Raw genomic sequence first — 27,108 nt, 5'->3', positions numbered from 1 at the left:
GAAACTTGCGGGAAGACAAAAATAGCAAATAATAGCATGAGGAGAACTGAATGGTGGACGGACGAAATACGAAGGAAAGTAAAGAACAAAAAAGAAAAATGGAAGAGATATCTAAGTACAAAGCGCCCTGAAGATTATGAGGCATATAAAGAAAAAAGAAAAGAGGTTAAAATAGCTGTGAAAGCAGAAAAAGAAAGGTCATGGGAAAAGTTTGGACTAAAAATGACAAATAATTATCGAGAAAACCAAAAAATCTTCTATGGCGCATTAAAACAGCTCAGACGAAAGAAAGAACACATGATGCCGAATATAAAAGACAAGAATGGAAAGGTAATAACAGAAGAAAACCAAATAATGGAAAGATGGAGAGCACATTTCAAAGAGCTAACTCATACAAACGTAGACAACATAGTGGAGATACAAGAAATTAATGAAGAACAAAAAGTAGAACCCATAACAACAGAGGAACTAGAAAAGGCAATTGAAAGAGTTAAATTAGGCAAAGCACCAGGCAAGGATGATATCACCCCGGAAATGATAAAATTCATGGGAATAGAGGGAGTGGACAGCATGAAAGAACTAATGAATGATATCATAGATCAGTAATACCAAAGGACTGGAAGAAAGACATTATACTACCAATACACAAAAAGGGCGACAAGAGAAACTGTAATAATTACCGAGGTATTACTATATCAAGTATTCCTGGGAAGGTATTCGCAAGAATAATAGAAACAAGAATAAAAACCCAAATAGAACCAACTATGGAAGATACACAATGTGGATTCAGGAAGGACAGAAGCACGCAAGACCACATTCACAATAAGACAAATAAGTGACAAAGTAATTAATAAAAATAGAGAAATACATATATGCTTTATTGATCTGGAAAAGGCGTTTGACAGAATACAAAGAAAGGACGTATGGAGGACATTAAAGGAAAGAGGAGTTGACAGGATAACAATTGATGTAATAAAGGATATGTACAATAATAATACAAATACGGTGAGAACCAACAACGAGGAATCCGAAGAATTTACTACAAGTCAAGGCGTCAAACAGGGATGCGTGTTGAGCCCACTGCTGTTCTCAGTGGTACTGGATGAAGCAATAAAGAAAGCCAAGAGAAGAATGAGAAAACTAATATTAGGATACTGGCAAATGAAACAGACTCAACTATCAGAGCTTCTATTTGCAGACGACATGGTTTTGATAGCAGAAAACAGAGAAGACCTACAGAACAACCTTGAAATCCTAGAAGAAGAACTGTCAAACATAAATATGAAAATAAATACAGAGAAAACAAAAACAATGATAATTTCAAATAAGAGAAAGACACACGCAATACAATTAAACGGAAAACAACTAGAACAAGTGGAACATTTTAAATACCTAGGAGCAATAATTGAATCAAACGGTAAACAAGACATGGAAATAAATGAGAGAATGGGACGAACAGGAAGCTTATTTAACACTATGAAAACAACATTTTTGGGGAAAAGAAAAATACCGGAGAAGGTAAAAACGGCAGTCGTTAAATCAGTAGTTAGACCTACAATCATCTATAATAGCGAGTCATGGACATTGACTGGGAGACAAAAATCTCGAGTTAATGCTATGGAAATGAGGTTCCTGAGGAAAATAGCAAACAGAAAGAGGACAGACAAAATACGAAACGAAACAATCAGACAAAACCTAAAACTAGAACCAATAAACGAAAAAATAGTAGAGGGGCAACTAAGATGGTTCGGGCACGTGTGTAGAATGTCGAATGAAAGATTAACAAAACGAGTGTTTGAAACGAGAATGCAAGGGAAAAACAAACGAGGAAGACCAAGAGTTAGGCGGGTAGACGAAATCAGAAAAGAAGTTGAGAAGAAAGGATTGACATGGGAAAGTGCACGAAATCTAACACAAGACCGGATAGCATGGAGACAACAGTGTAAATCTTAACCCCACTAGCCTTACACCTACCGGTAGAAAGGCTTAGGACTAAGTAAGTAAGTAAGTGGTTCTCTGCTGATTACTATTGTTTTCGTTTTCTGAGTTGAGATTGTCGAGTCCACAAATTATGTCATAAAAATTGCATGGTGTGGAACTACCCTTTACTTCTCACATTGTAGTGCAACTTCCCTTTACTGCCAAGTCCCACTATTACTCTGTTAACAGTAAAATTTATTTGTTATAAATTAAACCCAAGTAAAATAACTTAATATACGTAAAATTTAAAGTGATTTTATCAAAATCGATTAAAACATTCAGACTTCATTTCTCACTGATGGACAATTTCTGAAAACACATTAACAAAAGAAATTGATTGTTGTTTAAATTATATTGACAAAAATTACATACTTATAACTTAAAAAAAATCTAGTAAGTTCTAATAATTTATGACTCCTTAGTTATCTGGTTCACAGGAGTCAAATAAACCTTTGTTTCTGATTTGGTTGAAGGATTTCTCAATATCATATGTCCTGAAACACAAAATGATAAATATAAAACTGATGTCTAATTTGCACTATAATTACAGTAAAAATGTCCTTAACTAAAACGGCCCAGAAAAAAAAAGTAGTCATAGGAATGTGATTTTGGCAATAAAACGATACGGAAACGTGAAAATGAAAAAGATATAATAAAAAAAAAATAAACAGTTCACTTCAATTTTTATAGGGCTATTACTTTAATATAGATACTACATCGATATATCGAGATATAGATACATTTCATTAATTCCTTATTATAATAATATACATATAAGATAGTAGTCAATAATATGTTCCAAAATTGTCCTACAGGCGGTATCTATTCTAAAACACCCTCATTTGAGGGTATATGATCCTATTTTCTGCTTTTATCGCTTCCAAATTTTATTAGAAATGATAATTTGACTACGGACATTTCAGGTAAGTTTTTAATTAAACAATTTGTGAAACAAATTAGAAAAATCCCTTTTTTTTCTCCTTTTCGTCACTATATCTCAGCAGCTATGCATTTTAGAACAATATTGTGAAGACAAAAAGTTTTGCAATTAAATTTGCTACAAGATAAAATTACATACATAATTGCAAATTGAAAAAATAATAATTATTACTGCAAAATTAGCAAAAACGGGTCAAAAGTAAAATTTTTTCAATAATCTTGTTTAAGTATTTAAAAGCCACATAGAACCTTTAAAATTTACAAGGAAATTAAAAATAAATTTTAAATACTTTTACGTTTTAAACAATTTTTAACATGTAAAAGTGCATTCAAGATTTCAAACAAAATTCGAATCATTGAAATTCGTTGAATAGGAGAAGAATTCTTTAAACAACTGTACAATTTTTCTTATTTCATTTCAGTTGAACTTCCACAAGTGTTCCTGATGATGAGTTGAATAACTCGAAACACGTGTAGAGCAATGGTGGAGTTCCGATTGAAATGAAATGCAATCTTTTACTTTCATTTAAACGTCTTTCTCTACGTAAAGAGCGAAAAAGATAGTATTTTTCAAAGGTGAATCGTAGATGCATGTCGAAGTAAAAGGATACTTCTAGCGTCGTTAAAAGTCTCTAGTAAAAGAGGCTTTGAATTTGCGGTTCACCTAATTTACTATCAGAGAGAGGTCTCTGGACTTCTTGTCTTCGTATAGATGTCGCTGCTAGCGTACCTGGCTGTTATTTTGGTTATAATGACCAAATACTAGACTGGATTTCATTTCAGTTGAACTTCCACAAGTGTTCCTGATGATGAGTTGAATAACTCGAAACACGTGTAGAGCAATGGTGGAGTTCCGATTGAAATGAAATGCAATCTTTTACTTTCATTTAAACGTCTTTCTCTACGTAAAGAGCGAAAAAGATAGTATTTTTCAAAGGTGAATCGTAGATGCATGTTGAAGTAAAAGGATACTTCTAGCGTCGTTAAAGTCTCTAGTAAGTGGCTTTGAATTTGCGGTTCACCTAATTTGCTATCAGAGAGAGGTCTTTGGACTTCTTGTTACTTCGTATATATATATATATATATATATATATATATATATATATATATATATATATATATATATATATATATAAGTAAAAAGTAATGGCATGTCTCGCAAAACAGAAAACCAAAAATGGTATATCGATGGAAGGCAACCGTATATACGTATTTCTGACTATTGGTCGTCTTCAGTACGGTGCAGCCAAGTTAGAAAAGAAGCATATTAACTTGAGAAAGGATCAATACAGGAACAATGCAACCAATTTGTGGCATTAGAGTTAGAAGACCCTGATGGTTTCCAGGGCAACAACTAACACCAACCACGGAGGAAGCTACAGCTACCTGAGGAAAGGAATGCCAAACGTTGAAACGTTTAAAACAAATGGAAAAGGATAATGCGAGTGAATAATAAAAGTAAAAAGTAATGGCATGTCTCGCAAAACAGAAAACCAAAAATGGTATATCGATGGAAGGCAACCGTATATACGTATTTCTGACTATTGGTCGTCTTCAGTACGGTGCAGCCAAGTTAGAAAAGAAGCATATTAACTTGGGAAAGGATCAATACAGGAACAATGCAACCAATTTGTGGCATTCACGTTTCAACGTTTGGCATTCCTTTCCTCAGGTAGCTGTAGCTTCCTCCGTGGTTGGTGTTAGTTGTTGCCCTGGAAACCATCAGGGTCTTCTAACTCTAATGCCACAAATTGGTTGCATTGTTCCTGTATTGATCCTTTCCCAAGTTAATATGCTTCTTTTCTAACTTGGCTGCACCGTACTGAAGACGACCAATAGTCAGAAATACGTATATACGGTTGCCTTCCATCGATATACCATTTTTGGTTTTCTGTTTTGCGAGACATGCCATTACTTTTTACTTTTATTATTCACTCGCATTATCCTTTTCCATTTTCTATATATATATATATATATATATATATATATATATATATATATATATATATATATATATATTTATATATATATACGATTGCATAATCCAGATCTCACACTCAAACCTGTTGGTAATAATTAGGGTGTTAGTTTGAGGGCACCTGAAGTGTACGTAGAGTATGAATGCAAGAAATAGACTAAACAATCTATTAGTGGGTGGTTGACTACAATATAAAAAGGTCTACCAAGCTATACAATTAATACTATAGAATAGAAGAAGGCGAACTATGAAATTGAAACACTAAGTATTAAAAATTGAAATTGAAAGCAAAGTGTATAAATAGGGTATAATCCAAATAGTTCAGTTAGACCCACAGTCAACGGGAGAACCATAAAATTAAAATGTCAAAGCATTACTCAAGACCAACTGGCCAACAGTGGGAGATGTTGAAATATACAACTGTGATGGTATATCTAAATTACGAAGAGATTTGGAGAGTGTAATCAACGCCAACTATAGATCAATTGATCCTGAACAAGCTAGTTTTGTTCTAATATAATAGTATAGTTATAGTTAATATAATCTTAATAATATTAATGGTATCATATATGATTAGTACTGTCCTCCGAATTACAACTCATTTCAATCACTCGTCTTTAGCATGCAGCAAATTAGAGGAAATGCAACACGGGTTGAATATAGACCAGAAAAAAATTATTCAAGATATGCAACCACGGAGAACTTCACTTTCTACATATATTAGAAAGGTTGCTTCATTTGAGACGTGTAACTATTTATCTTACTGAAAATAGCGCTATAAATAATTTAAGTAGTAATCAATGGTATCTGTTGCACTCTGTTCTTGAATTATTTACACCTTTTGAAGAGATAAGGAAACTATAAATGAGCAGCAAGGAATCATTTATTTCAGAAGTGATTCTAACAATTGCTGTATTAAGGCGTTATCTGTTGTCCAATAAGATAATAGAACAGTTGTGGCGCTGAAACTATGAAAGAAAATGTCATTACTGGAATCAACAAAAGGTTTTGTGATGAGGAGTCCAAGGATTGTTTTACCATATTTACTACACACACCGGCATATTTAAAGGAACAACCATAAAATCTGAGTATTTTCTCTTTAGTCTATATATTGTTAATATTGTTTATTTTTTTATTTGCAAACATTGTCGAATCAACCTGTGAAGTTATCAGCGTCATATATACATATACCTGAGATAATTTACTTATAAATATTAAATTTTGTTAAGTATATTAATGTCTTTAAGGAATTTTCACTTGTTGATCCGATGATGTGGTTGGTCTGTCTCTGCAACTGGTATCTTAGACACTCTATAAGGGCATGCTTAACCTTAGACAAGGAAAGAGAAAGGACAGGTAACACTCATTTAATAAACTTTTGAAAAGTGAAGCCAGTTTCGATGTGAACGCCACGTTTTGCTGCCTGTACGTTGCCCATTACTACCTCTCGCAGGGTTACCAGGTCTACTGATTTATTCAGTAGATCTACTGATTTCAACTTCAATTTACTGATTTACTGAAATACTATATCGATCTACTAAAAAATATGTAATGATAGAATCATGTTCAAAAAATGATCATTATGTGAGTGTTCAATTATAAATTAAAAAAAAAAAAATTATTTATTGATATATATTCATTATTCTCAATCTACTGAAGAAATAAAATATGACCTGGTAACCTTTCTGGTGCCGGCTTCAGTCAATTCTATACGATTACGCGTCCCCTCTCTTTCCATGACTAAGTGCCTAACACTGAGTGGAACATTACAATTGTCACATAAAGTAGGATTAGTGTGGCCGATTATATGCCCGTGGGTAAGTCGGGTATGTCATAGACGAAATCGAGTAATAACGACTTGATGAACTCTGTTGTAAATTTTATATTTCCACGGTTTTACATATGTTTTCACTTCGCGAAGTTTTGAAGTTTTCTGTCCAAATGGGTTTGCCACAAATTTTCGACCTTCACTATAACAAATGATTTAAAGTCATTTAGCACTACACTATTATTGTTTTGATAATCTCATAATATGAATTTTTGGTGAAGTATTTTGAATTTGTATTACAATGGTAGTACATGGTGAAACCTGTTTAAGAAGAAATAAAACACAAAGATGTCATACTCGAACAAAATACAGATTTTAAACACAATAACTTTATTGTATAATTCGAACTTAAATGATCTTTTTATGCGAACTTAAAAATTTTTTTGGCTTTAATAGAGCGAATTTTCCCCACAAGCCCTTACAACTTCAGTCATTTGTCTTCTGATACTTTTGATAAATTATCGGTCAGTTGTTAAGGCAGTCTCCCCCATTCTTCAATCAAAGCAATTCTTACTTCCTCTCTGTTTTGAATAGACGGAACATGTCCTTGAAGTTTTCTGCCTGGCATGTTCCACACATTCTCTATCGGGTTTAGGTCTGGGGAACACGCTGGCTAATTCATTGTTGTTCTAACACTTTTAATAAAAGTCTCTTACACAACGTGCGACGTGTGGGCGCGCATTATCCTGCATTAAAATAAAATGTTCTCCAATTTATGGTGCAAAAGGTACCACATAGTATTGGATAATATCTCTGACGTACCTACCTGCTGTTAATACTCCACCATCAATCACCACTAACTTTGTGCATGCCCCAAGCATATACCGCCCCACACTTCAATTGAACCTCCACCAAAAGTTACAGTCATAGTAAAATTGAAAAGTGTATTTTGTTCTCCTACAATCTTTCTCTACCGTCGATGTAATTTACACAGAAACGGCTCTAATCCGTAAAGAGAATTTGGCTCCACTAGTTATCATTCCAATTTTGATGTTTTTGACCAAATTGTAGTCATTCGACATGATGGTGTATCTGAAGTCTGGGAGCTTTTATAGGCACATATGACTTGAGACCTGCTTCTTTAAGTCTCCCTCTCACTCTTCACTCATTTATGGTGATTCCACAAACATTTTGCAGCAGGTTTTTGGTTTGAACTGCGGTTTCTATTTTGTATATTTTATTTCGTAATGTTTGAAACATTATAAAACGATCATCTACAGCCGTCGTTAACGTTTTCTCCCTTGCCGCCTTTTTCTTACATACTCCCCAGTTTGTCTCCAAAGACATACACAACAGTGTATGGTTGATGACGATTTACCAAACATTGCAGTAACTTCCCTGTAAGTTTGACCATTTTCTACCATTGTTACCGCCCTAGCAAAATCGCCCATTTTTACTTGCTTTTTGCAATAAGAACACCACTGATTAAAACAAATCAAACCAAAATCACTTTCAATAAACTCAAACGAATTAACTTATCAATTAAATACTTTCTAGAATATAATGGTGTAAGGTTAATTTACTTCGTAACAACTTTCTTCCATTATTTGTCGTTTCGTGTCAACCTTCTTGCGTCTGTACATGTCATTCCTTTTCTCTCCAATATCTTCCCCATTACTTCATCCCATGTCTGTCTTGGTCTTCCCCTTTTTTTATTTTTCAATATTTTTGCTTCCCACACTCTTCTCACTGTTACAGTATCCTTCATCCTACGTAGATGACCCCACCAACTCAGCTGTCTCTCTTCTATAAACTCCAATGTGGATTGTATTTTCAGTTCGTTCCTTATATCTGTGTTCCTTATTCTATCCATTTTGGTAATGTCTTTGTCTCTTCTTAAAAATTCATTCCTATAGCTAGCATCTTGCTCTTTTGCCATTCCGTTAGTACCCAAGATTCGTTCGCAAAAGTCAGGACAGGTCTATAAACTGATTTGAAAGCTTTCGTCTTTGTATTCTGTAATATTTCTTTTCTGCATATAGACTTTTATTCATTGTATGATAAAGTTGTAGCATTTTCTCTACTCTGCTATTGATTTCTGCTTCTAAAGATCCTGTTTCTTCTATATTTATTCCTAAGTATGTAAAAGTTTTAACTTGTTCTATTTTTGTTCCCTCAATTCCTATATTAAGTTCTTCTCTTGCTTCCCCATCTGCATAACTTTTGTTTTGTTAATATTTATCTTCATTCCGTTTGTAGTGAGTACTTCTTTCCACATTTCCAAATTATTCTAAAGTTCTTTTTCAGTTTTTGCAATTAGCACCAAATCGTCAGCAAATACTCCTTCCAAGATTTCTACTCTTTGCAGATTTCTAAACCCTACATTCAGTTTTTTACATCTTGTTGCGCAAGTCTTAATAATTTCGTCCATTAATATTATAAATAGTGTTGGGCTAAGTACTTCCCTGTCTTAAGCCTTGCATTTATTGTAAACATTTCTGATGTTTTATTATTACTAATTACGGCATTGATGTTCTCATTGTATATTTTTTGTATCATCCTTAGTAACTTGTCCATTCGCTTTTCTCTTAATATTTTCCATAGTTTCTGTCTTAGCACTTTATCAAAGGCGTTTTTCTATGTCAAGGAATGACACGTGTTATCTGTTTTAAAGTAAATAAGTATATGATTCTGTATACTCCTACCACTTCTAAATCCACTTTGTGCTTCGTCTAATGTGTGTTCTGACATTGTTCTTAATCTCTCCTATCTCTTTTTATTTATATGGGTACTATTAATGACACTTTCCAATTTTCCAGTAAGTATATCTTCGTTTTTCTATATTTTATTCATTATTTTTAGTAATATTGGATCTCCATTTTTAACAATGTTTTTTATAATTTCTGTTGTTATTATATCTACTCCAGAAACTTTTTTAAAACTTTTTAATCAACAGATAATACAACTTTAAAATGAAAACACAACACAAATAAATAATTTAATTTGACATTTAAAACTTTATTGTGGCGAGGAGCATTCGAAACTATTAAGACATAGTCTATAAAATAGAAATATAAAGAAATACATTGCATTAATAACCTGTTTCTTTAAATTTGCTGGTGTGTATATTTTAGATCCCAGATATAAAAGATATATTTTTTCAATTACTAATACTATAGTGGGAAAAAAACAAATTGGACAAAACAAACAAAATTTATGGAAGCAGTTGGGACTTTTATTGTCCAAAAATGGACGATAAGAGGCTTAGAAGAAGAAGACTATAATTAAAGCTATTAAATTTGTTGGCTTATGTATTAATTTAATCTATTTTAAAATTTTCCACATTCCGACCAGATCAAAACGCAGATTCGACAGAAACAGTAGTTCTGGCCAATTGCCCAGATTAGGGGTATAGCGAGACTTCTGGTACATCCCTAGTTGCATGTATTGTGTACAATTGTAAACGATTTGTCTCTGACCTTCTAATAATCTGTTAATGTTGGTATCTTCCTGTTGCTGACTTCTTCTTTTAGTACTACTGGAAAGCAGTAGACAACCAGAACCTACTGCATTCTATTGATAGGTATGCTACACATGTTTCTTCATTAAGTAGGATAAGATCAGCGTCTTTGATTTTTCTCTTTTTCATGTTTGTTTCTTTCATTATTATTGATGCATCTGTACTCTGTGTTTATTGTCCTTGGCATGTTTGCATATCTGTGATTTGTTGAAATCTCTGTGGCTTACTACAATTAACTGTGGCTTAATCCCATATAAACATAATATTTAACTAAGAAATGCCACAAGAAAACAGTTTCAGAACCCTTTTAATTGACTAAGAATTGTGAAACAGAGAAAATCGATTGGGAGCTAAAATATATAAATCTGACTTATGAATGGATATATGGATATGTGAGAAACATTTGATTTCCCTTAATTTAAATTTTATATGTTAGTATTTGATTTTACTTAGTTTGAATTTTATCTAAACTTTGGTAACACTGCAAAGAGTAACTAAGTTACTTGCTTTTGTAGTCCAGAGAAATAAGCTAAAAATGTACCCTACCCTGAGACTTTGACCCAGCCAGATACTAGACAAGTTTTTTGAGTTTTGTGGATCTCAATAACCAAAAGTTTTATGTTTCATGCAATGGATTTGGTGGACTTTTTATATTATTAACAATTTAAGACCAAAATGCTCCATTTTATGAAATTTTGTCTACAAGTGAAAAGTACCTAAAGCATTTTGAATAAATTTGGAGGTAATTGTTTGATAAAACACATTTAATTACTAATTTGTTACTTAGAAAACTGTAACAAACTTAAGGGTTCTTAACTTTTAATAAATTTTAATACCTATTAAACCGGATTTGTAAACGGACATAAACATAATTTTAGTCTCTAACCATAATCTTATTATATAAGCATAATGGGCCCTGTGATGTATCAAAAACGTTATAAATAACGTGCACGTTAACCTCCATTTACGTTAAATTCTAAAAATTGATGTGATGTATCACAGATAACGTTTGTCAAAAACGTTATCTGGTAACGTTTTACGTTATCTTGCTAACATAACAGGTTCAATTTAACGAGACGATTTAACCTCATGCTATTTGTAGATTGGGATAACGTGTAGTTAATAAAAATATAAAATGAAGAATTTAGTCCAGAATTTTGGCCGGATTCTAAACGATGAGTTGTTAGAAGAATTAGATGATGCTATTAGAAGGTTTGTTAAAGTTATTTTTAATTATAGTATATTATTTATTTAGGTTATGTTATTTGTAAACAAAACTATTTTATTTGTAGGGATGAAGAAAACATTTTATAATATAAAACAATATACAATTTTGGCAAGAAATACAGTTGAGCAATGTTTTGGAGTAATAAAACAGCGCTTTAGATGACTTCTAAAACATAGAGTTCTTCATTATGCACCACAAAAAGCTGCCAAAATTGTATTGGCTTGTGTGGTACTTCACAATTTAGTTATAGATAGACCTACATTTGCCAGAAGACGTAGAAATGGAACATGAAGAGAATCTAAATGACCCTGTATAAGGTATAGACAAAATAATGTGCTTACTTAAAAGAAAAATATTTTTTTTTGTTTTATTACAGGACCTCAAAAATACCTAAATGATGGCAGGAGAATTCAGGGGCAACTAATTGAAAGACATTTTAGATAAATTAAACTTTATTAAAATAATTCATCAAAATTATCTAAATTGCCAAAATGTTTAATGTATTCAAATTTTAATTTGGCCTTTTCCACCACAGCTAGTTCTTTCGTTCTTTCTTTATAGGCAGAAGTGAATTGTTTGATGCATTTTGCCAATTCAATAATGTGTTCCCCCTTTGCTTGTTCACTATTTTGAATTACTTTTTGGGCATCAGCAAATGCAGTACATGCAGACTGCAACATTTTTGTTATGTCCCACCTGGATATTTTTACATCATATTTTCTGTCTTTTGGTTAAAACTGAAAGTTGAATTAATTAATTGTAAATAAGCAGAACATTTCAACTAACTTGTTGAATATTTATATGGTGAATTAAGAATGTATAATTCATAGTTTTTTTATGTTTTTACTGTCACAACAAATTCTGTCTCCAACGTTATCTGAACTGAATTGGCTGATAATGGCAATAAATAAAAGTTAATAATTATCTTTTCCAATGTGAAGAAGGTACTTGTTAACACTAATAACGGCAAACATGCTGTATCTTTTAAGAACATTCATATTTCCATAAAAAATAGTTTTTCTGTTCGAATTAGTTCATGTGTCAAAATATCATAATTGATTGTGCTATAAATATTGTTCATTATAGTACTTATTGTATTTATTTAATTCCAAAATATAATACATTCTAATTATTTTTTATTCATGTGACAAAATTTGCTAACAAAATATACATTTGTCTGAGAAAGACCTACATGCACTTTGTTTTTTTTTTTTAATTAAAAAATAAATACATGTATATACCTTCTTCAGTTCGCCTTTCCTCCTCCTCCCCCTCGCCCTGTATTTGATCTAATAAAGAATCTACAATAAATGTTTGTTTTATTGATACACAACCATAAATATTTGAACATACCATTTGCAGATTCCTCCATTTTTGTAGCATAATTGTGGATTGTTTCTAATTCTACTAAAGGAATATCTAAAATAAAGAATATTTTTAAAAGTTATTTTTTAAATTTTAAGAAATCTTACCTTCAACAAATACCAAATCTTCATTTACCTCATCTACTTTTAATGCTGTAAAAAAAGCTATTAAAACATTTTGTTAATTAATTGATCATTTCTCTTACCACTGGTAGAAGGTTGTGGAAAAGTATCGAAGATCTCAGTATCTCCTAAATGAATTTTTGATATTACATTTAGGAGACGATCTTCAGTGTCACTCAACTGTTTATTACTTCCAGGTCCTCCACCAGTTTTCATTAGATTAGAGTGAATTTCCCTACTTTTCCTCTTTGTGTTTACTTTCTACTCAAGAAATATCTACGGGTATAAAAGTAATTATTTATATTTATTTATTTACTTATTGATTTCAAATATCAGAAATTCAATTTGGATTTATGCAAGGCAGGTCCACAACAGACACAATTTTTATTATTACGCTAATGGAAACAGTGAAAGAGAAAGATTTACACTAAGTATTTCAAGGCGTCAGACATGCATTAAGTTGTTATTGCAAAAAACCCTTAAAAATGGTAATTTTTCAATATTACACTTTTTTAAATCTAGGTCTTTGATTGGACTAATTCAAAATATTATTATTTACCTTTTTCCACTGTTCCGCAGATTTCGGTGGTCCGTTACCACGTGCATTTTCTTGTTCGGAAAATTGCTGTCACAACTTATTTATCTTATTTACTTCACTGGGTTTTGTTTTACCCGTCAGTAACACCCTAGCAAAAGCAAAATGCAATAATTGAAATGCACAAGAAGAACGCCACATGGACCGGGAAGTTTCAAATAAAATCTTGGTGCCAGATGTGCGCTGAATAAGATGCGTACTTCGCTGCCTGTTATTGACGTCTGTCTTCTTCTAACTTATTCAATTTCTGTATAGTGTTGTTCTTGTCGCGTAAGACAATACTTTCTTCTACTTTAACGTTTTGAGAATAACGTGCACGTTAAAAACTTGATACATCACATCTAATTGTTGGCAACACGTTATACAGGCTGTTATGATCAAACGTTATTTTAACATAACGTGTTAACATGTCATATAACGTTTTTGATACATCACAGGGCTCAATGTTGAAAGTTAATAAATAAATGTACCCATTTAAAAGCATCCATAATACATAAAACATAAATTTAGTCCTTAAAACGTGACCTTCAAAGTTGGCAACTTTCAACATTTATGAATTAAGCTTAGAGTAGGGAATTCTACTCGTCAAAGGAGAGATAACCCGCCATCTAGCCTTCAATCGAAAGTGAAGCCGATTTTACCCGTCCCGCCATTCGTTTGGTGCTCATTTTCGGATTGACTCAACTCATTTTGTTAATTATTTTTGTGCGATTTCTGAGTGAAAAGTAGCGCAATTTTTTTAACTCTTTAAAATGGCGATGTGTTCGGCTTACGGTTGTAAAAGCAACAACAGAAAGAATGAAGTGGAAGTTACATTTCACAGAAAAATAAATATTTTTGTTATGAGTGCGTAGATGAAAATACACTAAATACTCCTTTATTCTTACGTATTGCCTTTGAAACTGTTACTTACTTAAAAAACAACACCTTAATGTACCTAATTACATAACTAAAATTACATGTTTTAGTTAGAAATTTCGAAAAATTCACATGTAAACTTAAAAACAGCATAAAGGAGCACCATTTTACCAGTGGTGTATGATTAAATTAATATATAATGGGATTTATAAAATATATTATGGCAACTACGAAAATGTATGATTAAATTAATTTATAATGGGATTTATAAAATATATTATGGCAAATACGAAAATGAAATCAATAACATTTACTTTTTACATAGGTTTCCAACAAACGAACCAAAAAGAAGTCTTTGGATTGAAAATAAGAAAATTAAAAACTTAAAAAATAATTTTACGTTGAGTCCACATTAAAAATTATAGATTAAGTACAACTAGTTTGAAGTCACTGATCTGAACCTTTATGGTAAAAATGATTGTATAGGCCATTTAATAAAATTATTAAATGGCACTGTACAGTGCCCTATTAGTAAAAAATATTTATTTGTCTGGTTTTTCTTATTTTACATGACTTCATAATTATTTATTATCATGGTATATTTATAATACATAGTCATGTTTGGAGTAAATGAACTTAGATCACAGTGAGACTATGCTTATTTAATCAACGTTTTTGTGTTGACGTTTTACTAAAAGTTCCACAAAAAATTTACGCTTTATGTACTTTATTGTTACAGAGAAAGAGACGCAGAGTCAATTGATGTGGGATCGATCAACGAGTGGGATTGCTATCTCTAATGATGAACTCAGTGTTCAAGTGAAGAGATCAAAACTTAGGTTAGAACTGGCAGAACAAAAAAGTGCGGTTAAGTCCCAGAAAATCAGAATTATGTCACAAAATTAAGAAGAATGAAGAAAAAGATATTATCTATAAAACGTCTGATAAAAGAGTTACAATCAAAAAATTTGTTGTTAGAGGAACATTCAATTTTATTTGAAAACATGCCACCTATATGTAAAGAACTGGCAAGACGGAAAATAGGCAAAAAAATGAAATATTCTTCTACATTGAGACAATTTCCGATAACTTTAAATTTTTTTTCTCCAAAGGGGTATATTTATGTAAGGGAAAAATTTCAAACTTGTCTTCTACATCCTGCAACAATATCCAAATGGTTCAGAAATATTAACGGAGAACCTGGGTTCACAAAAGAATCTCTTGAAATTTAAAAAAAATATGACAAGTCACAAAGTCCTCTATTGCTATCTCTTATAATGGACGAAATGTCAATACGTAAAAATTTAGAATGAGACGGGACAAAATTTCACGGGCATGTAGATTTTGGAAACTATTTGCAAAATGATAGCAATGACATAACCAAAGATGTTTTTGTTTTTATGGCGAATTGTTTTAATGGAAGCTGGAAAATTCCAATTGGGTATTTTTTTATAAAAGGGTTAAATGGGACACAAAAAGCTAATCTTGCTAATCAATGTCTGCAGTTGATCGAAACAGAAACAGGGGCTCACGTAACATCATTAACATTTGACGGGGCAACAGCAAATCTTGCAATGACGCATATTCTGGGATGCAGCAGGAAATTAGCTAATATAAAAACCTTTTTTTCAATACATTATAAAAAATATTTCATATTTTGCGACCCTTGTCATATGATTAAATTAATTAGGAACACTTTTGGAGATAAACGTCATACAATAATCGATGAAGATGGAAATTATATAAATTGGAATTATATAAAATATCTTCAAGAGTTACAAGAATAAAGTATGGTCCTAAAGTTTTGGGAAAAATTTCAAAAGCATATAACTCTTACCACAATAATCTTATATGTTTATTAAATTATTCAACAGTTTAACTTAACTATCCTTATTATAAATCAAAATTCAAATGACAGACAAGGGACCATATTTTCGATTTGCCTAATAATTCCCCTGACACGTTGCATCATCCTTTGGACGACTTCGGCGTCAATTTCTCTAATTTTTGTATATATGCGGCGTCTTAACTGTTCCCGATTTTGTGCTTCCCATCCGTTATTATAGACTCTCCGACTTAATATTGCCCAGAACTCTTCAATTGGACGAGCCTGAGGTAGGTTGGGGGGATTGTCTGCTTTCGGTACAAAGGTAATGTTGTTAGTTTCGTACCAGTCCCTTGTGATCCTCGCGTAATGACATGAAGCAAGATCTGGCCAAAAGACTATTTCATCATTTGCATCATGTGTGTTCACAAACTGAAACTATTTAGAGAGACATCTTTGAATATAAATATTTGCGTTTAAGGCTTCGCCTCGAACAGCACCAATGTAGGGTTGTGAGATAAAGCCCGCCTCAAAAATTGCACACAATATCAAAATTTTGTCCTGAAATTTTTTCTTACTTTTGAATTTTATTTCATCATTTTCGTACATTTTCGTAATCGTTCGTGTAAAACCCATCGTTACCCTTCATAACCAGAGTTGGACAAAGTAAAATATTTTTCATCGTCCATCACGATCAACTTGTTGACGAAATGCACTCGCCTTAACGCGCGGCAACATCTCGGAATTTTCTCTATTTGATCTTCTGTGTATTTTGGAGCTTTTCTTTTTTTCCGGTAGATAATACTGTTACTTGATAGGGTCCTGTATACTGTATTTTTTCCAACATGAAATCTTCTGGCCAGTTTTCGCTCTGAGACCCCAATTTTGTTCTAAGCTGCTTCAATCAGTCTTGCCTCTATTATATGGTTCAAAATCCGCGGTCGGCCACTTTTATTCAAGTTAACACATGGTATCCCTTCTTCACATTCTCTGATTGTGAGATAAATTGTCGATTTGCTTATGTTTTGATCTCGATAAATATTAACAATATCTCGTTTCGACATTCGCCCAACCATATTATAAACACCTCGACGAATATCAATTTTATAAGACATTTTGCAGAGCACAAATCAAAATATTCTGCTTTGTTTATTAAATGTCAATAACTGATGACATTTCAATTCCATGGCCTTCTTTGTTAAATGCACTTTGCTTCTCAATCAAACCAGGTGAAATTTTTCCCAAAACTTTAGGACCATACGTTACGAGGGTTTACATTTGGCTAATAAACTTCGCAAAAATCACGTTAAGTTTTTTAATCAAAAAATGAAAATGATTCTAGTGGTTCAGCTTTTAAGTGCGTCTGTTGCCGACTGTCTTTCTTATTGTTTAAATGAATTGAAGATAAAGGAATTTTTCGGTTGTGAAGCTACTATCAAATTTATACAAATTATAAATAATATTTTTGATATTTTAAACAGTCGTTCAGTAAGAACAAAACATTTTAAGAAATCATTATGTGATAGCAATAAAGAACAAACAAAAAAGTTTGTACAAGAGGCTATTACGTACTTCTCAAATCTTAAATTTGATAATGGACAGTTAGTAACCGATTCGGGAAAAAAACTGGATTTTTGGGAGTTATCGTCTCTTTAAAAAGTGCTCTTAGGTTGTACGAGGACATTGTTGTTCAGAAAAAATTATTATAGATATTACCTTTCTTTGTACAAAGTTAGTCAAGATCATGTTGAACTTTTTTTTCTAGTATAAGATCAAAAGGGGGATGGAATAATAATCCGACTGCCAGACAATTCACTGCTGCTTATAAGAGGTTGTTAGTGTGTAGTGAAATTCGATCTGGTGGTTTAGGAAATTGTGTTCCATTGGACGATATTCCTATTTAAGTGGTTCAAGTCGATTTATTTGTTCACCTGGAGCTCGATTATTAGAAACATTTTATGAACAATTTTTAGAAACTATTTGGAGCGAACATGACTACATAATGAATTCGACTGTAATTAGCGAGTGTTCCATTCAAATAATTACTTACATAGCAGGTTTTGTAGCCCGAAAATTGCAAAGTACAATAAAATGTGTAGATTGTGTAGATGCATTGTCTGGAAGCAAATTAAATTATTTAAACTCATTAATTACAAAAAAAAATCAAAGATGATTAACATATCTGTTCAAAGATGTGATTGCAATTTGCAAAACATCGGAACATTTTTTAAGAATAAACGAGCAAAATTTGGAAAAACCCAATTTTATCTCTATTCTAAAAAATAAAATCATGCTCAACTGCGTTCAATTTGAACAATATTTTTGCAATCTATAAGAATATATTTTAGGGTGTGCTTCAAATCATATATATTTTTTAAATGAAGCAATAGTGGATAAATATTTAAACATAAGATTACATTTTATAACAAAAAAACAAAATGAATTTGATAATGTTATTCGAAATAAATATAACAAATGAATACTGTTTAGTGGACAATAAATCAGCTCAGTAGAATTCCCTACTGAGCCTACTCCAGAGATATGTAAGACAGGGGATATGACATACGGTGAAATAGATGGGATCGGTTCGCCATATTGGTGAGTATCTGACAGATTGTTGTTTGTGTCGAGTAGTTCTGTGCATAGAAATTTAATTTTAAAAATATTTTGAGCTTATTTTTGTACGGTTTCTACGTTTATTAAAGTGAAACTATTATGACATCATGTTCTTTTATTTTGTGTCCAAATAACACTCGTAATAATAAGAAAATCTCCACTGGAATATCTTTTCATAGGTTAGTATGAAATTGTAAACAGTGTACACGGCGGTATTACTTCCGTTTTTAGTGATGCCGCATGTAAAAAGAACATATATTCTTTTTAATTTGGTTTGTGTGGTTGTAGATTTTCTAAATATGTTGAAAGGAGAAATGCCTGGATACAGTTCGTAAATAGTGTGGGAACTGGGAACCTTCAAAATTTAGTAAATTAGACATTATAATTACACCTGGACATTACACAGTATACAACTTCAATTGTTCATTTCACTTGCTTTCATTTGCAAATAAATAAGTTTGTATAGGTGTGAACAAAGAGATTTCAACTAGAAGGTTCTTGATATTTTGTATAAAGTACTAGTTAATAATTAATCACATTTTTGTTTTGGCCATTCTTTAAATATGTACTATTTGACATTTTTTTTTGATGTAACAACAGCAGTTTTTTGCGTTTAAAAATATGATTTATGCTTTTTTTATAATAAAGCTACTTTATTTGTGTACAAAATGAAGTTTCAGTTAGCTTATAAAAAAATTTTGGTGCATGTTGAACTGAAAAATAAATTTAGTGGTAACTGCTTTCCTTTAGAAGATTTAAATATTTTAAAATGCAATCCCACCGATCACATTAATATCACTTCCAGAGAATATAGATTGAGTAATAGTTGTGATACTGATGTGTCAGTAGATATAATTGATCATGCTCACAGCTATATCAATCCTTTCTCTCAATACTCTAAAAGCATAACTACATACATTGCTGGTTATGTTGTGTTTTACTTACAAAAAAGATTAGTCTGTAGTGAATGTTTAAGCGCCTTAGTAAGTGTCACTCGGAACAACTTTTTATTTTCATTTATTGATAAAAAAAAAATAAAAAAGGATTGCAATATCCATCTGAAAGTGTAATTGATATATGCTTTATGGCTGAGACAATTTTAAAAGAAATCCCTTCTCCAACTTGTATGAGTACAAACGATTTAGTTACAAAAGTTTTACGGAGGTACATAAACAAAGACATCTTTTTAAATTTACTTAGTCATAGCATTGATCAACAATTCTCAGATAATCACAGAATACTCCTAATAAAGGCTGTAGCAATCCGGTATATTGATATTAGGATGTTCTATATGTGCAAGAGTAAGAGTGACAAATCTCTCAGTATGAGACCTCTTATTAATAAAGTAGTATTATTTAGTGGACACTTTAGTGGAATTCAAATTGTTAAAAAAAAAAAATAAAATAAAATAAAAATATTGTTTAAAAATTCTTGTAAACATTGTTAACATCAATATAATAAAGCTCTTTCATTTTTCTAATTTTTATTCGAGGGCTCGATATACCATCATATTGTGAGCTAGTTTTTGTACCAGCTTTATACATAGGATGAGTGTCTCAAACTTTATACGTTACGGAAAATAATACGTATATGTTACGGAAAATAAACGAAAAGCCGGTGAATATCGACAATCGCCTGTTGAGTTAGTTATTGTTGACAGTTGCAACAGTTAAAAAGTAGTATTTTCAACCGTTTAAAATATCCCGCGACTTTGACACTAACTATAATATCCCTTACCATAGGCTCGCATTACTGGAAAAGGGATCTTTATATGCAGATACATATAACAATTCCATAGAAACCACAATAAGTTAAAAAAGGATAAAGAACACGGCATGTCTTTGATACAATTCTTTAACTACCTACCTATACACAATAACTAATTTTTATATTTTTTACATAAATATATAAAATAATTATATATAAATATATAATTTATATTAATAGTACATGGAACTAACATATCTAAACGTATATAAACTTATGTAAGTGCACTTGCTAATTGTTGTTTTTTACTTGTATGTAAATGTTATAATTTTAAAACCATATCATTGACTGGTTTTGTAGATTTTTTTAAACTTTATGTATGTAATAAATTTTATAATTATTATTAAAGTGTACTTGAAGAGTACTAAAAATGAAAGTAATTTTATTCCAAATAACTATTACTAATCTAAATCTAAATTAACTGAATTAATTTGAATCCGGACCTGCCCGTCGCCATATTGGAGAGTACATCCTGTCAAATTAAGTGGTCCCATTTAGTAGATAAAGAAATATCGTTTGTGTCATATCCCCTCTCTTACATATCTCTGGCCTATTCTAAGGAATTAAGTATTAAACATTATGGAATTGTTGGAATATGCGCATGCGTTGGTAGAATCATCTGCTGTTTCCAAGCCTGCTTCAGAGACATCGAGCTAAAAGACAAAAGAGGGAATCTAATCGTTATGAAAAGGCGACCAAAAAAGTGGCCTCTGATGGCGGACATATCCGGAAATACGAATGCGCCAAATTTAAATTTCATGACACTTATTAACAGTAGCCATACAATAGTTTTCAGAATGTGTCTTAGATAAGAAAATTTTAATTAAATATTAACGATAACAGTCTAAAATGTGAAACAATTGTTAAAAAACTTCAATATAAATAAGATTTCATGTGACAGTTGGGACAAATAATAACATAACCCAACTAAATTTGATTTCTTAAACAAGGAAAGACTCTCTTTCCTTGTTTAATTTGGCCTCTCAAGATTGCACTTCCTGTCTAACAATATTTTTGCCCCCACTACCTTTACATTCCCTCTTTTGTCTTTTTGCTCGATGTTCAGAGATCATACATAACCCTACTATTTTAATGTTTTTGGAGCGAATTCAACGACGTATTGTTTTTATAATTATTATTTCGTTTAAAAATATAAAATATGAGTGCATCTGCGATTCCGTTAGACGAGGAAGGTCTTGTAAATATGGTGGAGCAGGAATATAAAGACAGGATCGCAAAAGAAAATGCATGGCAGTCTATTGCTGTGATATTGGAAACCAGGGGTAAGTTTTTCATCTTTTTTTTGGAGAAACTTTTAATGCAACTAGTATGATTTTTCAGTAAAAGAATGTCAAGAACTTTGGGAATATTTGCGAATAAAATTTATTAGAGAAAGAAATAAAAGAAAAAAAAAATAAAAACAGGTTCTGCTTCTCAAACTAATACATATTACATATAATACTATATGACAGGATGGGATTCCTTGCAAAAGGAATTCAGACCAGAAGGTAATATTTAGGTAAGGGTATTAGAGAACTGTCTCACTATATATAGTTAATTATTTTAGAACCAAGAGCAATATACTACTTCAAAAGACTGACCATGAATCAAGTTCATGGTCAGAAATGCTTGTGGACGATGAAGGTATTCTTTCCTCTGTTCCCACAGAACATGACTCTGAGGTAGACGAGGATATTTCAAATGAGTCAGGGCAAGAAGGGACTTCAAAATCAGACTGTGTGTCATTACCAAAAACAATGACACAGTTAGTATCCACGCCCAACGTTACAAATGAAGCAATTGGTACTCCCAGGGTTGAAAAAAATATAAAAAGAAAAGCAGCAAAAAATGAGGTGTCAATTGATAAACTTGTCAATACTTGCACAAGTCTAGGCCGGAATATAGAACAAATTCTGTCCAATAATGATACCGACCAAGAGGACTACCATTTTGCCATGGCGCTTATGCAGGAAATGAAAAAAATTCCAAACAGCAGCGAAAAATTAAACTGAAGGCATCATTTTTTATGCAAATAGCTCATGTGGTGGATAAATATTCTTAATATGTTTAAAACAAATAATTAAAAACTTTAAATCAGAATTCCATATTTATTTATTTCAATTCCTACAAGAGTTATCCCAGTTTTTAGGTATTTAAATTTTAGTACAATTTAGGTACAATACAAAATATAAAGCTGCACTTAAAAGGAAAAATATTTCATGTAAATGGTTTGTTCTTATATATATTATTATTAAAATATATACTGTCTCTTCTTCTTCTAAGGCAAAAGAAAATAAACATACAAAAGAAACAATACACCAGTAAGTTTATAAAGGTAAGGTCCATAAATCTGTAAAATGGGTATTTGGAAAAAACGTAGACATAGAAAAAAATTTATTTAACTTTTTTCATATTTTGCTTGTGTGTATTAGTCCTTAAATTTTTGGTACTACTTAGCTTTAAAACGATTTCCAAAATATTATATTTTATTCTCTTATAAGTGGTCTGGGATAGCACCACAATTAACATAATTCTCCTGCCATGGAAGCCACCCTTTTCGAGAAATAAAATAATCTGCCAATCTTTCCCTTTGCAGTTTGGCACAATATGTTGCATTGTTTGATCCAACCTTGTTGACTATTCTTAAGGAGTAGGGATCCTCTCTCCAAGTCCCAGCATGTAATAATCCATTATCATCCACATAATCGCCAAATCCAGTAGGGCAGTATCTCTTTTTAGAGTTAGGCATATCCTTTTCACTACATTGAAGAAAATTATGTAATACTACTGTAGCCTGCACAATTAGTTCGCTAACTTCTAATTCTGCCTATATGGTACGACGTAAAATTTGCCACCTCTGACTATTTTCAATAGTTCTTCTCCCTCTACTAACTCTGTAATTAAAAATATTTTTTTTCTCACCAAGTTGTTTCCTGCATATGGTCTTATTATGTTTTGATGTAGAGGGAATGCAGAATTTGCAACAATATAATGGTTTATTAGATCTGTTTTGGGTAAGGTCTTAGGGGGAGGAAGATTTAAATTTCCATTTAGTAGTGCACTCCCTAAACCACTGGCTTGAAAAATGACTGAGTCATGGTTCGATCCAAAACCTCCAATATCCACCATTGTGAAACGATAATTTGCATCACATGTGGCCATTAAAACAATACTAAAAGTTTTCTTGTAGTTGAAGTAAGTACTTCCAGATTTTGCTGGTGCTTTTATTGCAATGTGTTTACCGTCCACTGCCCCAATGCAGTTTGGCAAATTCCACTGCTTGTAATATTCCTCTGCTCTATTTTACCATTCTTCAACTGTTGGGACTGGCAGTTGCGAGGGTGAAAGGACATTCCATAGTATTTCACAAGTATCTTTAATAATCTTATGTGCTGTTGTTTTGCCTATTCTGTAATTCCATGCGATTTCTTGCATTGAACAGCCTTCTGCTAAGTAACTAAAAACCATTAAAAAACTGAGTAAAATGCATTATTATTTTAATGAAGAACTTACTGCAAAACTAATACGAGTCGATGTTCTGGTGTCAAATAGCCTTTCTTTTTGTTTCTCTGTAGGTATGGTCTTGTTATACGTAGTAAATAATAAAACTGATTTTTTGTCATACGTGTGTATTTAAAGAACTGTTCCTCATCCCATTCCAGCTCTTTCATACCTTTAAATAGAGTAACAAATAGACCTTCCTTATCACGCTTTCTATTTATGGGTCTTACACCAAACCTTCTTACTCTTCTTTGCTTGATAAGAACTATGGCAGATATAGTCGCTACAATTGTTAAATAAAGTGGTACTGCTGCCATGGCCCAAGCAACTTTTCTGTTAATCTTCATATTTATTTAAAATTATTTCACTTTTCTATGAATCTAAAGACCAGAAAAATATTCATACTCTATAAAAATTTGGTTAGGTTTGTATTTTCTGAAGTAGTTCTTAAATATTATGGTTAGGTATTATGTCTAGTTATAAACCAATCTTAAGTCTTATGAATTATGATTGTGGTTGAAGTTATGTTTATGACTTATGATTATGTACTATGTCCGTTTATAAACCTGGCTTTATAAAAATAAACCTACAACTGTGATATTGTGTAGAAAGCTGGGTCTGATAGTGTTAAAAATTTCAGAGTGATTCATCTATTAGTTTAAAAGTGATTCAATTTGTTTATCCCAAACAACCTTTTTTACAATAACAAGTTTTTACAAGTCAGAAAAAAATGAGCTTATAGTGATTGTACGGGTAGCATAAGCAAGAGGGAGTTATTCTATATAAAAAAATTAACAAGTTAGAAAAAACTATTTCCACCATTGCAAAACTTATATCTCGGTTCTTGTTGATGAATTTTGATTTTTTTTTTTTAATTTGTATTTAATCTTTTCATACATTACAAATGTGCCTTTCGCACATTTGCCTTAAATTGTTAATAATCTAAAAAGTCCACTGAATCCATTGCAGGAAACACAGAGCTTTTGGTTATTGATGTCATTAAAACTCAAAAAACTACCCAGATACCTAGCTGGTTCAAAGTCACAGGAATACCTTTTTGTCTGGACTAATCGGGTCAACTCTCTAGAATAATGGCAATTTAAATGAGAAACAGATAAAAACACCTTTAACATAAGATAATAGCAAAATCTTTGATCCAGATGAAACCAGAGTAATTAATAATGGTATTAACATGAAATAATTGAATTGTCCATAGAAAACTGACCTTTAGTTACTTCTAATAGTCAGTGTGCTACTTTTTAAAATTATAAAAACGAAAATTTTAGTTGTAAATGTAGCCTATCTATTACCTGTAAAATTCAGCATAATCCTTCTTTCTTTGATCATTGACAAATACTTTCTGGGCTACGGCAGCTGCAACGGCTGTAGTGGCAGCAATAATAATATTCCATTTAATTTGTCCAGCCAGAAGACCTCTTAGTTGGGGTTTTGTTGTTTTACTTACTTCACCACCAGCCATTTTCTTAAAAAATGTTATATAACTCAGTGATACTAAGTATAGGTTAAGTGTGAACAATCAAATCAACCATAAATAAGGAAACACATTTTTATATTAGAACTATACTCTATAGATTAAAAACTAAAATAATACTCACTCTAATTTTCGATCCTTGAAACTAAATTCGAGCGAGACTTCAAAATTAAATACTTTGCACTTGTGACCTAATGAAGTTAGAACCAGTTACCAGACCCAAAAAAGCCAAATGTCAGTTGTACGTTGTACATGTCAAATTGTAGGAATTAGGAAGGAACAATTAGTTTCCTTGGAACCTCTTGTATTTTTTTACGGTATTTGACTCATTTCAAAAGCATTATTAGAATTATAATTATTAAGCTATCGATAGAAATCCAATTTTAAAATAATAAGATCAACGAAATGTACAAAATACAATAAACATTGTTTTAACAATGTATAAATTTATATTATTTGTCTGGTTTTTATTTTAGACTTAAGAATGTGTCAAATCTATATGCTTTTCTAGATGTTGGTAAATGATATTACAGGATTCATATAAAAACTGAGATTTTTTAAATATAAATTATATTAAATCACTTTTACTTATTTTTCAACAATGACTAATATACAAACATACAAAATTGTGTATAATGTATCTTTAAGATTTATTCATTATCATCGGGATCACATGAGTCAAATAATCCCTTTTTCCTCATTCTAGTGAATTCTTTTTCAGCGTCATAGTTTCTGAAACAAATATAAATGTTAATAAACATAGATAAATAATATAATGTTAATAATAATAGAGAGTTAAAGTGCAGGTAACACGTAAACGTTAACACTAACGTAAACGTAAAGAAATTACGTTTACGGCCAGTATACGTTTTAACTGTGAAATGTAAAACGGTAAAACGTTAACGTCTAACGTGTGTTTCTAACCTTATTTTTATTCAGATTTGTTGTGGATTGTTTAAAAATTTGAATGATTAGACAGTGTCCTTTTATATTTTTTTCCTGGTTTAGGTAGATTTTTTATGAAATATTTTGATTGCTTTTACAGCAGAATGGAAGATATCCTTAATATTGAAATGTTTAGGAATCTGATTTCGAGGATAACGACATGGACGATGCTGTACTTCTACATGGGTTTGGTAATAATTTATTGGGAAATTGGTTTCCGTAATTTTTTTCCATTTTTTACACTATTTTTAGGTTACAATACTACAAACAAAAGATAAATCTTTCGTTAAAATCACAAAAAACAACAAAAAGTTTTTAATTTTCGGAGATTTGACAGACATTCGGTAATACTCGGAACAATTTGGATAACGTTAAGGGAATTCGTAAACGCACGCAAGGTTACGGAGACGTGTGTATTCCTCTATTGCGCACGAGTAGCTGTCAAATTATACGTTAACGTTAACGTTTTGCCCTGCACTTTAAAGGCACGTTCTCCTACAAAAATTCGCCAGTCGCTGGTAGCCGCGAATGGCAGTGCTGCCAGGTCTACCGTTTTTACGGTAGATCGTTCGGTGGTAGATCTACCGTTTTCCACCTCGATCTACCGC

General features: G+C 31.7%; 3 protein-coding genes and 1 long non-coding RNA gene across 7 annotated transcripts in view; 1 reads left to right on the top strand and 3 right to left on the bottom strand.

Annotated features, from left to right (window-relative positions):
• Positions 1-2,317: 2,317 nt before the first annotated feature.
• LOC140439690 (cytochrome c oxidase subunit 6C-like) lies at positions 2,318-25,823 on the bottom strand. The gene is made up of 3 exons (XM_072529775.1): positions 25,680-25,823; positions 25,374-25,546; positions 2,318-2,474 (listed from the first exon to the last, which is right to left on the bottom strand). The coding sequence occupies exons 2-3, from the start codon at positions 25,541-25,543 to the stop codon at positions 2,399-2,401; spliced, it is 246 nt and encodes an 81-aa protein (XP_072385876.1). The 5' UTR covers positions 25,544-25,546; positions 25,680-25,823; the 3' UTR covers positions 2,318-2,398.
• LOC140439691 (uncharacterized) lies at positions 11,107-12,708 on the top strand. The gene is made up of 3 exons (XR_011950681.1): positions 11,107-11,398; positions 11,479-11,731; positions 11,791-12,708. It is a non-coding gene; the product is annotated as an uncharacterized lncRNA (long non-coding RNA).
• LOC140439688 (uncharacterized) lies at positions 11,849-14,658 on the bottom strand. 4 transcript variants are annotated; one of them, XM_072529772.1, is made up of 6 exons: positions 13,461-14,654; positions 12,985-13,177; positions 12,887-12,931; positions 12,768-12,833; positions 12,656-12,715; positions 11,849-12,151 (listed from the first exon to the last, which is right to left on the bottom strand). In XM_072529772.1, the coding sequence occupies exons 2-6, from the start codon at positions 13,115-13,117 to the stop codon at positions 12,126-12,128; spliced, it is 330 nt and encodes a 109-aa protein (XP_072385873.1). In that variant the 5' UTR covers positions 13,118-13,177; positions 13,461-14,654; the 3' UTR covers positions 11,849-12,125. The 4 variants fall into 4 exon arrangements, with proteins under 4 accessions (XP_072385873.1, XP_072385871.1, XP_072385872.1 ...); XM_072529770.1 differs by having other exon boundaries at positions 12,656-12,833; positions 13,461-14,658; XM_072529771.1 differs by having other exon boundaries at positions 11,849-12,715; positions 13,461-14,653.
• A 285-nt stretch (positions 25,824-26,108) lies between the features above and the next one.
• LOC140439689 (cytochrome c oxidase subunit 6C-like) overlaps positions 26,109-27,108 on the bottom strand; it is a 28,299-nt gene continuing 27,299 nt past the window's right edge. Inside the window, exon 3 of the mRNA XM_072529773.1 lies at positions 26,109-26,287. Within this exon, the coding sequence (XP_072385874.1) occupies positions 26,206-26,287 (82 nt within the window). The 3' untranslated portion in view covers positions 26,109-26,205. The remainder of the gene's footprint in view (positions 26,288-27,108) is intronic.

This window comes from Diabrotica undecimpunctata, chromosome 4 (assembly GCF_040954645.1).
Source record: "Diabrotica undecimpunctata isolate CICGRU chromosome 4, icDiaUnde3, whole genome shotgun sequence".
Lineage (NCBI taxonomy): Eukaryota > Metazoa > Arthropoda > Insecta > Coleoptera > Chrysomelidae > Diabrotica > Diabrotica undecimpunctata.
The sequence above is the reverse complement of the archived record's forward strand: the minus strand, read 5'-3'. Positions and strand labels throughout refer to the sequence as shown.

Excerpts from the sequence above, each read along its gene's own strand:
- LOC140439688 (XM_072529770.1), bottom strand. The coding sequence starts at position 13,117 with ATGAAAACTGGTGGAGGACCTGGAAGTAATAAACAGTTGAGTGACACT. Across the intron at positions 12,932-12,984 it reads TCCACAACCTTCTACCAGTG|CATTAAAAGTAGATGAGGTA; the intron begins GTAAGAGAAATG and ends CTTTTTTTACAG. Across the intron at positions 12,834-12,886 it reads AGATTTGGTATTTGTTGAAG|ATATTCCTTTAGTAGAATTA; the intron begins GTAAGATTTCTT and ends TCTTTATTTTAG.
- LOC140439690 (XM_072529775.1), bottom strand. The coding sequence starts at position 25,543 with ATGGCTGGTGGTGAAGTAAGTAAAACAACAAAACCCCAACTAAGAGGT. Across the intron at positions 2,475-25,373 it reads GATTATGCTGAATTTTACAG|GACATATGATATTGAGAAAT; the intron begins GTAATAGATAGG and ends TTTGTGTTTCAG.